This window comes from Anopheles coluzzii, chromosome 3 (genome assembly GCF_943734685.1).
Source record: "Anopheles coluzzii chromosome 3, AcolN3, whole genome shotgun sequence".
In the NCBI taxonomy this organism is placed as follows: domain Eukaryota; kingdom Metazoa; phylum Arthropoda; class Insecta; order Diptera; family Culicidae; genus Anopheles; species Anopheles coluzzii.
Genome location: NC_064671.1, coordinates 2,937,501 through 2,950,043, shown reverse-complemented (window position 1 = coordinate 2,950,043; position 12,543 = coordinate 2,937,501). Strand labels below are relative to the sequence as shown.

The 12,543-nt window shown below is 47.0% G+C and overlaps 2 protein-coding genes across 9 annotated transcripts in view; both read right to left on the bottom strand.

Annotated features, from left to right (window-relative positions):
• Nucleotides 1–3,886: 3,886 nt before the first annotated feature.
• LOC120959243 (probable RNA methyltransferase CG11342) lies at nucleotides 3,887–4,726 on the bottom strand. The gene has a single exon (XM_040382508.2). The coding sequence runs from the start codon at nucleotides 4,639–4,641 to the stop codon at nucleotides 3,895–3,897; it is 747 nt and encodes a 248-aa protein (XP_040238442.2). The 5' UTR covers nucleotides 4,642–4,726; the 3' UTR covers nucleotides 3,887–3,894.
• Nucleotides 4,727–6,956: 2,230 nt separating this feature from the next.
• Nucleotides 6,957–12,543, bottom strand: part of LOC120956357 (protein turtle) — a 16,143-nt gene continuing 10,556 nt past the window's right edge. For 4 of the 8 annotated variants that reach the window (XM_040377749.2, XM_040377751.2, XM_040377747.2 and 1 more), the window contains 6 exons: nucleotides 12,447–12,543; nucleotides 12,244–12,324; nucleotides 11,799–11,879; nucleotides 11,179–11,592; nucleotides 10,634–10,700; nucleotides 6,957–10,367 (listed from right to left, as the gene is read on the bottom strand). The exon at nucleotides 12,447–12,543 is cut by the window's right edge and continues 758 nt beyond it. In XM_040377749.2, coding sequence (XP_040233683.2) covers nucleotides 8,600–10,367; nucleotides 10,634–10,700; nucleotides 11,179–11,592; nucleotides 11,799–11,879; nucleotides 12,244–12,324; nucleotides 12,447–12,543 — 2,508 coding nt within the window. In that variant the 3' untranslated portion in view covers nucleotides 6,957–8,599. Of the gene's footprint in view, nucleotides 10,368–10,484; nucleotides 10,497–10,633; nucleotides 10,718–11,178; nucleotides 11,593–11,798; nucleotides 11,880–12,243; nucleotides 12,325–12,446 lie in introns of those variants that run through there. The other 4 variants (XM_040377756.2, XM_040377754.2, XM_040377753.2 and 1 more) reach the window with 4 other exon arrangements.

Here is a 12,543-nt window from a genome sequence, read left to right as displayed (position 1 = left end):
GAACGATCACGAGCGAATGTCAGAGGCGACTTGGATGGTAATCCTAATTGGGTGTTGTTTGAAGTAAGGGGCAGAAATTTTAATTACATAATCTTTGCTGCGCTTCCATTAGCTGGATTTGTCCGTGTCCACCACCTTCCACCCTCTCTCGGTGTGTGTGTGTGTGTCCCGGTTCCCCTATCGACAAGAAGAAAAAAACTTTCCCCACCACTCCGGTTTGCGGTTTGCAGGCAGCAAGCGTTCATGCAAGCGTCAGCCTCGCGCCAAGTTCTTTCAACCGTGAAACGCCGAACGTGTGCGGTTTCGCGGGGGGGGAAAAAGCAAATTAAAAGGAAGCCAACTGAAAACAGGCCCACACACACACGCATAATACGCATCTCACCCTCCCGGAGCAGCACAGAGAGAGAGGTCAACGTGTTGAAACGAGCCCCAAATTGGATGGGAATCGAAGAGGAACGTGAACGTGAAAAACCGCACCGCCAAACACCCAAACGGGGCGTGTGGGCGTTGATAAGCGTGCATTCCCCCTCCCCCCCCCCCACCGGGTCACGTAACCCTTGCTCGAACAGGAGGGGGGTGCCAGGTGCCGAAGATCAATTAAAAGCTCGTAAATTCAACAGCAATGAGCGATCGAAAATTGATTGCAAATTCCTATTAAAAATTAACGGCCTCTTAGCGGATGTAAAATGCAAATTGCTTAAATCTCGATAAAAGCTAATATACTTCCCGACGATGCAGGGGGGGAGGGGAAGGGGGGTACGCACTTCGCTCCGGAAAAACATTCCATCATCATCATCATCATCATCATCAGCTTTGGCCAGCACAACTCTGTCACCCTTATAAGCCCGGGCAACAGCAAACCGGATTTCATCCGCCTGCTCCTTTTTTAATGGATTCCAATCCCTTCTTGTCCCCTTTTAGAACTGTTAAAACATTACCTCCAACCCCGGAAGTTCGTCCTCGAAGCTGGAGCTGTATCCCTTCCCTAGTGCCACCCCTCCCCTTCCCCCCCTGGTTAAACTCCATCAGTAAATTAAATTGCTTGCCAACTTACGGTTGACCTCCTGCTGCTATTCCTGGAGGAAAACCGCACAGAATTACATGAGCTTTAGAGTCATCGCACAGTGGCACTACTCTGGTTGCACTGTGCCCCCCTGCCCCCACGGTGGTGTTGGTCATTCCGCCGCCATCAGCCTCGAAGCCCCGAAAAACCCCATTTTTAACACTCACAAAATCACACCAACCTGCCTGTGTTCCGCTGGCCACATTGCCACGTTGCAGAATGTTGCAGTACTCTAGTCGATTTTCAACAATTTCACACACACACACACTTCAGTCTTCCGGTTAGTTCTCCCGGTGTGTGTGTCCCGCTGGTGGTGCTCCCGCGGCTCTACCTACCATTTTGTGGTTTTCGTTTCAATTAATTATTTTGCAACCCGCCATCCTTCACAGCCACAGCCGACGCCTACTTCGCTTCCCACGGGAGCGGCGGAGTGCACATCGTACTAATTTTCTAAATTCCAACGCGTGTGTGTGTGTGTGTTGTCCACATTACCCTAGCAACCCCGACAGAACTTTCGCTTTATGGGGGGTGAAAGAGCAAGAGAGCAAAAGGGAGGGAGCAGATGCACTCGCACGGCCTACTTTTCACCCCATCCCCTGGGTTTCGATCCGGTGTAGAACGTGCGTGTAGATGCAATCTTGAGGAAACAGATGGTCATAAAGCGACTAACAAGTGCAAGTGTGTGTGTGTGTGCGTTTATCTTCTTCTCCTAGTGGAGAAACATAAAACACCCATCAACGCCATCATCATTATCTCATTGACAGTGGGACAGTCTAGTCTAGTCTTGGTCGCATGCCGTTTAGTCCTGCAATCTTCTTCTCCCCCACACCCAAACGACTCCATCATCATTATCCACACCGAAATCGGAGGGCTGCCCAAGTGTCGCTTCCATCTCCACTGCACTTGCTACGTCTAATGCTCCCTCCCCTGAAACTACACACACACTCGAACATACGAGTAAGGGCAAAGTTTCTTTCACGCAGAGACAAGGAAAAAGCTCGCACACAGCCCTCGCCCTTTTTGCAGAATTTTATTGTTATCTTATCTGGGGAAACATTACAATTCGAACTTTCTCTCCCCACACGTGGTGGAAACGGTGGGGCAAAAGGTAAGACAAAAGGACGAAGAAAATACAGCACGCCACTTGCGCTGTTGCACTGTTTGCTTGCCTAAGGGAGTGGCGTATGGCTGGCCTAACAGTCCTCCACAGCACCTAAACACAGAAGCTGAGAAAAAGCGACTCGAGCGATGGTTATCGATACAGCGGTAAGACAGTCGTGGCAGTCGTTTATATTTGAATCTGCTTTCACTAAACTCCTCCGCCTTTGGCTTTTCTATTCGTATTTAAGCTTTGTTTTCCTCTCTCTTTCTTTTTAGCGTTACCTTCTTGCATTTTAGCTTAGCTTTTTGAGAGAAAGAACGCGACAGCAAGGCGTTTAGGCTTATGTGACGACCACGACGAGCCACATTCAATCAATGGTCTTGGTTTCAGCTTTTTAAGCCATCTTTCCTGGAAGGGGAAACGGAGCATTTCAAAACAAACTACACACTCACACACGCATGGATGGGAGAACTGCACTGTAGTGTAGACTAGAGCAAACAATTAGACAAACAATACAGCAACGCAGAACTGCTACAAATCGGTCGGATAAATGCATGCTGAACCGGTGTTTTAGTACACCACCGTTCACCTAGACAAACAATCTATCAATTCCTGAGCACTGAGGGTGGGAAGCAGGGGGTTTGTTCCGCATGCTCTTTGCATGCCAAATTAGGGCCATTATTTATGCACCTAATTCCGATTGTGTAAGTGTCAATAGACGACGGCGCGAGCGAGCCGATCGAAATAAAGCATATCCATTAGCGAACGACCGCGACCCACCAGGGACGGTGTGTGTGCGTGTGTCCGTGATTCGTGATCATGAATTTTGATCGAAACTTCACCCGCCTCCCAACTCCCAATCTCGGTCACCCCTGTGTGCCTGATATGTATTGCTGGTCGCACGCTGAGAACCGCACCATGTGCGGAGATAAATCCTACTCCTTGCGACCGCGAAGCAGCAGCAGAGGAGACCTTTTTCCCGATTGAATCCAAGCAACAAGTGTGGTGCGTCTGTGGGCCCTGTGTGTGAACGAACCGTACTAGAAAGAATCCTTGCTGCCCACTTCGCCTGTGTTTGTATCGCGGCAGGCGGTGGAATTTTTTAATGGATGCTTTCCTACTAAAACCATTCCAACAGAGCGGTTGGGCCATGGGTTGGGTTGGGTTGGGTAGCTCACAATACAATAAAATCGCTGTTTTTTTTTTGTTTCTTTCCGCTCAGAAATACATTTGAAATGCGTCGCTATTGCTATTCTAGCCCGCACTCGTCGTCCTGGCGCATGTCGACGCATAAAATTGAGCCAAATCAATCGGAAAATTGATTCCACAAATGGTTGAATGTATAGCGCTGAAGTGGCAGATATGTGTTTATATTAATTGTGCCCGGCAAAGGGGATGGAAGTGCCCGCGCACTCTAGCGGGTTTGGAGGAAAGGGCCATTCATCTCACTTGTGAAACTCGTTTTGTAAATTAGAAATTCAAATTTTAGTAATGTGCAGTAATACATGTTTTTTCCTCTTTTTTTAATACACCAAAACCGGGGAATGGCGAAAATCTTCGTTAAAATCTTCCAGCCAGTGTTGTACTAAAATGTCCCTATCCAATACAACAACCATTGCGGTGGCGAGAAGCTTTGTGTAAGCTTTGCCGTGCAATGTTCTAAAAAGCGAGGTACTAAACTCTCTTCTCTTCAAGTGAACTTCCACCACTCACGATGATCGTAATGTTTTTAAATGGTTCTTTTATTCTTAAAAAATATCAACTGCCTATCGAACTCAGTTTTTTCCGCACTTTCTGCCACCAGTTCCATACCGTTCGATTGGACGTACGATTTGATGCAGCCCTCCAGCGCTCCCCCATTGCCCCGCCACTGGAGGCCCGTGTACAGTGGGTAAGTCTCGCCGGCGTCTCGCTTCAGTCGACGTACCTGGTCGCGGTACTTTTGCCAGGATTGCAGCTCAATAATGAGAAATTTCCCCTTGCTGCACAGATAATCCAGCACACGGCGCAGTCCAGCGTCTCCACCATTCAGATGCACGTACATGAGCACGGAGAAGCAGCAGATAACGTCGAACTGGTCAATGTTCCGAGCCTTCATGCACCGCTCAATCGGATCGTCCATAGGCTTCACCTCTTCCCGGTTGCTTATTTCCAGCAAGTTTCCACTGATGAACTCAATATCGGGGAACTCGGCACTGCCCCGATCGCACAGCTCCTGATCGATATCCAACCCAACGGCACACACAGCCGGCGTTCCTTTGCCCACCTGCTGCAGGATTTGACGCACCTTTGCCGTGAACTGGCCGGAATTACAGCCCACATCCAGCAGGTGGATTGGTCCGGCGGGCGGCTCACAACTGCGCCACAGGGCTGCTAAATGTTGCTGCAAGATGTCGGCACGGATGCTGTCTTCTGCACGAAATTTGTAATAATTGTGGTAGTTGCCATGCTTCACTTGGTCGTTACTTTCTCCCATCGTTCCGAGCGCTTTTCTATGCAACGAGGACCCGTACTTTCGCGTGAACAGCTGACAACTGAATCAAGCGCGCTGGTTTGTTGTTGTTTACGTCGTCAAGGGAACAGTGATGAACAAAATTTATGCAGCATGAAGTGAATTTAATCAAAATCATTAGATAATATGGGTTGTATATCGAAAAATTATACTTTAACCATTCTCTTTGCTTGGCAAACCATCAAATCGGATATGCTTGTATCAGTAAACTTATTGCCAGGGAGTTTTTTTGTACGTTACTGTACCAGTTGTCAGTTGTGTGCTGTGTGTCAGATTGACTTGTCACTTTTGAATTTTCAAAGTTTGTCCCAGCCACGTGGTTCCGTGCGCATTGACAACGGTCAACAGAGGCACAGTAGGCTGATTTGGTTGCACAGGGTTAAAGAGAGATCCTTTGATGATAGATGGCGAATGCAAAACAGCGTGCATACATCATCATTTCATGAAAAGACAAGTCAGAGAGGGCACATCGTTGTGATTTACTTTTAGATTTATTTATTTTTCTTTAGAAATCATACAATCTATAGTGAGTTACACAGTACGAAAAATAAAAAAATAAAAGTAAACCTAAGACACACACTCAGTTTATATCAATAAATAAATGCGTCGCAAAAAATAAATTAATTTGCTCTTCTTACACCTTTCCTTCCTTCCTGCCTTCCCTCAACTTAAAAGCATGTGTGCATTTAACGCGCACCGGTTTACAACTGATTTGCACTGTTTGTTTGTTTGTAAGTTTGTTCGTTTGCATCGAACAACTGAATCTCGTTTTGTATTTAAGCAATATAAAAATAAAATAATATCAACTTCAAGCTAATTTCCTTGAAAAAAAAAATGAAACGTGCCCTGTGGTGGCAAGAAGCAAAAACATGAACGCAATCAACAACAATGAATCATTATTATGCGCACCAATCCCACATAACAGGCAGCGCACGCACGCGCACACACGCGCACAAATTAAAGCTTCTAAAAATTTAAAACATTATCTGCTTTTTTTGGTTTTTGTATTTTTTTTTCTTGTAATTCGTTATATATTCAATAGCTTCCATTTTTTTGTTTTGTTTTGTTCTAGTCCGATAATTGTTATTATTTAAGTGTTTCTTCTAAACCTTACTCGATATAAACTAGAAGCTAATGGAATGTATGTGTATGTCGGTACTGCTTTCTCTATACTTGTTGTTATAGAAATCATATGAGAACAAGGAATATGTACAAGTTACGCGATTAAACGATCTGTGTCTGTATGTGTGTAGTTGTGTAGTTGTGTGTGTGGGTTTTCTTAATGTTTCGCCAGCGACTAAGATGTGTGTGTATTACTCTACGTTTGCATTTTGTTGTTTCGCCGCATGCTTTGACTGCCTGCCTGTCTGCTTGTGTGTTCCAAAGAAGCCTCTCCCACAACCTTGCCTGCCAACCTGTGTCCCTGTGTCCCTGTGAATATGTGTTTACTTGTGTATGTGTTTACTTGTGTTGTTTGCCCTCAATTGCCCTTCGTATCGCGAATGAGAGAAAGAGAGATCATCGATCTTGTTACCTAATAATAATAAACTGTCCTAGTTAGAGCTATGTCCTATAGCTTGTTATAGTGTTGATTTTTTTCTTCTTCCGTTTCAACCAACCTCCAACGCGGGTATTTCGTGTTGCTTCCTTCCTCCGTTTTCTTCTTCTTCTTCTTCTTCTTCTTCTTCTTCTTTAATTAAAACGCCCTTTTTACTGCACTGAGCACTGAAACCAGTTCAATACTTCATCATTCGGTTATAATTATTTTGCTTATTATTGTTGTTCTTGTTGTTGTTGTTGTGGTTTCACAATTTGCAACACAAAATCACTTAAAAAACAACGAAACGGAAACACTCGCTCTCTCTCGCTCTCTCTGTCTTGTAAGCTATTGCGCCATGGCACAAATAAGTACGAAGAAACATGGTGTAGCACTTCAAAAACTAAATGCTTGAAAACCCGTTTATGCTCCACCTGACAACATAAACGGCAACATAGAAATCAATTAGTTACTTCAACTACTCACTCTATCCGACGAGCATTAAAAGGTAAAATGTTCATAATGTAACAAACATTACAAAACAATTAACCAAAGTGCTCTGCGTGTCATCCCTGCACTTTCTACACTTCAAGACAGAATTTCGTTCAACGCGATCTAATTTGTGCAGATTTTTGTGTGGAACTCACATATCTAATGGACTGTGTGTTATCATAAAAACATACGTTCGCTTACAGATGCTCCTTCCACCGACCACTTCCCTAATTATCTGCTTTTTTTCTAGTGCTGCCTTGTGTACACAATACTCCTCCCTTTATAGGTATTGGTTTCAAAATAATGCATTCAAACGTTTTTTAAAAAATAAAACCCTTTTTTCCGTGTCGACTATTTTCAATCAGATCATTCGCACATCTCATCACCACCATTCATTGTTTCACCGTGTTTCGTCGGCTGGCTCCCCAAAATCACCCGAAATAATGCATTGCAGGAGCTGCAGAAATCACTTCCCACATTCTAGCATCCATCTTGTGTGCTAACACTGTGCTCAACAACAGCTCAACCAACACAACACATCCCCCTTGCTTCAAATTACCTAATTTTGGATTTGTTTTTCCCCACCTTAACATTTTCTCGTTTGCTAGTTTAGAATAACCGGGTTACCCTTGTAATACAGTACCATCCCCACGGGACGTCGGGACCATTGCCTGCCGACCACCAGAGCGAGCGTTCATTAATTGCATTCTCTTCGTTTTTGCTGGCTGGTTGGGTCGGGTGGTTGGGTGCCTCTGCCTTGTTCGTTAATGCTGTTATGCGCGCTGCTGCTGCTGCTGCTGTGCTGCTGTTTAATGCATTTTGCTGCACCCACGTGTTCGACACACATTCGGCAATTCGGCGATGTCGTTGCACATTCTGTGACACTACTATTACTACTACTGGATTATATCTTACTTATAATCGCTTACATTCTACTATTTGTTGCTTTGCCGTTTTTCTGTGTGTCTGTGTGGGAGAGTTGTGTCGTGTTCGCTATTTTCGATCATATGCGATTGCGATGTGAGTTTTTTTTGCGTTTTTCCATTCCCCACAAACAAACCCCTACCATCCATCCATGTATGTTTCGTGCGCCGACGGTTCCTTTCAATCTGAGTGGGTGAATATTGTTTTTGTGGGGGGGGGGGGGGGGGGGGGTAGAAGAACATTAAATATTAATTACGTGGTTACCTATTTTTCATGTTACCTCATCAATTTGAATCGCTTCTCTATGTGCAGAAAATTGTTTTGTTTTGTTTTGTTTGTTTTTTATCGCTTACAAATGGGCTTTGTTCCATTTAAGTTTTGTCTTGTGAAATGGGTGATTTTAGTATCAGTAAAGGTGAGCGTGCGTTCTATACGTGTTTTGAAATAACTTCTTTTTTTTTTGTATTCACTTGATTTTATCGCAATTGTCGTTGACCTTTTGCCCGGTCGGTCATCGTCAGTGTTTTTTTCTTCACCGCTCGATTTGATTCCTTTAGTATAGGGTTTATCATCATGTTTTACACTTGCATTCATCACATCCTCGCTGTTGTGCCGGTTGTGCCGATCAGTACCGCCTTACTTCCTCCTCCTCATGTATAAAACATCAAATCACAACATAACAACAGTTGACGCTCACTTTCCCTCTCAAATGCGCTTTCAAATCGTAGTTTAAATTATAGCAAATTTCTATTGCTTTGCACAGACCCCAAAAGCGGTCACCGCTCAAACCACCCAGGTTTGGTCTGACCCCAACATCTGACCCAGCAGAGCAAAGAACGAATAAAGGAAACACTGAAAACAAAGTACAGTGTCTCGCGCGGCAAGAACGTGACATCTTTCCGGCTTCGAAAACATTACAACTTACAACAAACTTACTCTACTAATCCGCCGAGCATCACTAGCTACACACTAGCAGGCACTCTCGAGTTCTGCCGCGCTCGTACCACTCACGGCCTGCAGCTGCTGCCGCTTGCGGTACTCGTAAAACTCCTCCTTCATGGCCTGCACGCGCGCATCGATATTGTCGTACCGCGACTGGCCCCGTTTCCGGCCGCCGCTCAGCGAGGACACGACGCCCGCCAGCCCGGTCGCGCTCCACAGCAGGTCGCTCGAGGTGGAGGGAAGCGTCATCAGATGGTGGAAATCGTCCCGTATCAGGCCGGTGGGCGTGGAGGCGGTCGGCGTTGGCGTCGACGGATCGAACTCGTAGTGCCCGTCGACGCTGCCCACGTCGGCCGTGTTGTTGATGTTGGCCTTCTCCGACGCTATGTTGAGCCGCGTGATCAGCTCCAGCCAGTGGGACATGGAGTAGGGTGGATTTTCGAACCGGCCGCCCCCGATCGATAGTGGGGCTGCATGGTGCAGGCTTGGCGGTGGCGGCGGCGGCCTGTACGGGGGCAGATAGCGCCACTCGCGCAAGAGGTTGTGAGTCGAGCCCGTCGTCGTTGCAATCGCTGCCGAAGAGGCACCACTCGGTTGGGTGTTATTGCTGGAGGTGTTTTTGCTGCCGAACCCGCTCGAGCTGGAGTAGCTTTGCGGGGAGTTCTCCAGCCCACCGACCCCACTGAGGGACGTTGTGTTGAGGTTGAGGTTTAGCATGGGCGAGCGTAGCTCGGGAATGGTCCGGCTTACGCTTCGAGGCATGCTGCGCGGATAGTAACGCGAAAACAGCTTCGATCGGTTGCTGTACGGATAGGTGCCGGCGGCTGGGGCACCCGCACCCGCGCCGTAATAGCTCCACGGGATGTTTTGGTACACATTCTGCTGGCCTGTTGACGGCGGCTCCTGCTGCACCGTGGTGGGAAGCTGCTGTGCACCGGGCTGACCGTAGTAGTACGGCAGGCTGACCGGCACATCCGACACCGGTATGAAGCCGTGCGTAGCATGATGATGATGGTGGTGGTGGTGGTGATGGTTGGACGACATGTGCTGCAGGCTTTGCAGCACCGGCAGCTCGTGGTTGTAGTACCGATGCACGGAGTGGACACTCTGCGGCGTCGGAAAGGAACGCTCGGCCGAGCTGAGATGGTGAACCGAGCTGAGATCGCTGAAGTACAGTGGTGACCACGGTGAGTTGACCACCTGCGGGCTGGAGGTGGCCGGCGAGCTGGCCACCACCTTCGACACTCTCGACGGCGTGGTGTAGATCGTTTGGGCGGCCAGCATGGGCGGCAGCGTGGAACTGATCGACGGTACCATCACGTTACCCCCCTCCGGCAGCGTGTTGGTGTAGAGGGATTGCTGTGGCTGCGCCAACTGCGGTACCGGGCCCGTTCCGTGATGATGTAGATGATGATGATGATGGTGATTGCCGAAGGTCGTTTCCATTTGCAAGCTCAGCTGGCTCGGGTAGGATACGAGCGGTCTGCGCCAGGAAGCCTTCGTCAGTGAGGGAAGTCGTTTCGGCAGGAAGCCACCGTCGTCGCTGCTGCTGTACTGCGACACGATGCTGTTGCGTAGCGACACGATGCCGTCCACCAAATCCTGCGACAGCACGAACCGACCGTCGGCGGAGCGATGAATTTGTCCCACGTTCATCGATTGGTCGCCAATAAATTTACTCGAATATATAGAATCACAGTTTTGACAACGTCCTGGTGGCCAAATCCAGTGTAATATAGCTATCAGTATGTTTAGGCCGGGCATTCGGCTTCCTTTTCTTTCTCCTTGCATATATCTGTGTGAAGATGGGTGAAATCAAACAAAGAAATATAAGTTTAGAGCGATACTGTACGAAACGTTCTAGCTAAGATAGATCTCCAACGTTCTTCTATCATGTAGAGTCACTCTTTACCTTTGTATCTATCTTCACAGGGTAAGCATGAGTGCAAGAGAAAATGAGAAATAAAGAGATACGAGTATAAAGTCTGGGGCATTACAAGCAAACAACTTCTCACTCGCATTTGGGATAGTATGTGAATCCAAGCCTTTCTAAACACTCACCTTTTCAAGGGTATTGGTTGACTAAGTGCGTTCCTATCTGTTAGCCTCGCCGTTACCATGTTGAGTTCTGTAATCGGATAATTTCTACCAATTAAAACGGGTGGTAATATCGAGCCATTCTCATAGTTTCCTTCGAACGCTTCTCTCACACAAACGCGCGGAAGGAAACTGCAAGAAGTGGATGGGCTCGTTTTAGTAGCGGAAAATGATGGCAGCACTCATCAAGGCGTATACCCGTTTGTTTTGCTTAATGGTTTTTTCAACGTCTTGACATCTTTTCCACGTTCCAATGATGTTGGAACCCAAGCAACAGCATCATTAAGGCAAAACAATTATGAGAGACTCATTTTCATCAGCTAGTTGCAAAAAATCAACTGCTTTAAACCTTAAACTATTCACACAATCCAAACTATTGTTAGTAATTATAGCTATGTTATTGTTTAACTAGAAGAAACATGTTAATTAGGTTAAGGTCGATGGGAAAGATGGGAAAGTATACACCCTGACTACGGCTTTCGTAGTAAATCCCGCCCGGTTATGCTAACCTTTCTCCTGTTTTCTACGTTTACGCTTATTGCAAATCTTCACGGCGCAGATCGACAGTATGATGGCCACGATGAAGAACAGGATGCCTCCGACCACGCCCGCCGTAATGGCTTTATGTTTCACACGCGCCGGTACGGGAAACTTGATCTCCTCGCTCGTTTCGTAGCTCTTGAGCGAGTTGGCCAGCACGCGGAAGTAGTACGTTCGGCCGCCGACCAGATTCTTCACCAGATAGGACGTCTCTTCCGGCCGGATCTGGCCCCGGTTCAGCGTCTTCCACTGTGCATCCGTGCGGTACTTTATCGTGTAGAACTGTACGAGGTGGGCCCGCTCCAGCGGAACCTGCCACGAGATCAGGAAACCGTTCGGTATCTCTACCACCGTCACGTTCCGTGGCTGACCCGGTTTCGGTCCTGCAAAGGCGCGCCACCAATGTGTTTGCGATTAGTAAAGATCATTTCCCAAACGGAGCGGATAGAATGCAACTAAAACGCTATCAAGCGGCAATCAAAAACACTACGGAGCATTGAGGAAATTGAGGGGAAAAAGGAGCATGTAATGTAGTGTGTAGTGTGTTTTTTGTTACGTGAGATGATAATGTGTATGTAAATCAATGTACCTGTCGGTCGGAACACGGGTGGGAAAAAGGTCGAACCAGTTGAATCGGTAGGGAATAAAATGTTCTTATAGCTATCGATGTCTGTAAAACGGAAAGCAGAAACGGAACGTAAAATAAAACCAAATGAACGTGGTGCGAAAAACTGTGAGCTCTGTACGATGAACATCCCGTCCCTCTCATGGAAGTGTTAATGGCAATGTGATGTGTGGCAACTGCAACTCTTGTGTGCATGTGTTTGATTAATTTGATGCCGTGTCAGTGGTGCAGTGTCAGTGGACGAACCAACCAATTGAAAAGAATGGAAATGAATGCATGAGCGATACGGATGCAAATCCAGAATGGGCGCGAAAAACGAAGCCAAGAACAATGGTGTGGTAAACGTGTGGCAAGCAAGGATGCAGGCAAGGCGGTTCTGGAGAGATGTCCGTGCGTGCGGACCTCTTACCCAAGTCTTCTGGTGCGTGTTTGAATTCTTTATCGTTAGGCGCTGCCGTTGTCGTCGAAGGTTTCTTCGCCTTTTGAGCGTCTGCGCAAGAGCATCATTTGCGGTGAAAGTTTCGTAAATACAAGTGAGGAGTTACAATTCACACACTTTACTGTCCCGCATCCCGAGCTAGGATTTGGACAAACCACAAAGAGAGTACTTACCGAGAGTACGGATCGTTATCACCTTGCTCATCATACCATCGCCCAGAGCATTCTTGCCGATCACCTGAAACTCGTACGTCGTGCCGGGCGAGAGCCG

Bases quoted from the DNA above. Each gene is read 5' to 3' on its own strand.
- LOC120959243 (XM_040382508.2), bottom strand. From the start codon at position 4,641: ATGGGAGAAAGTAACGACCAAGTGAAGCATGGCAACTACCACAATTAT.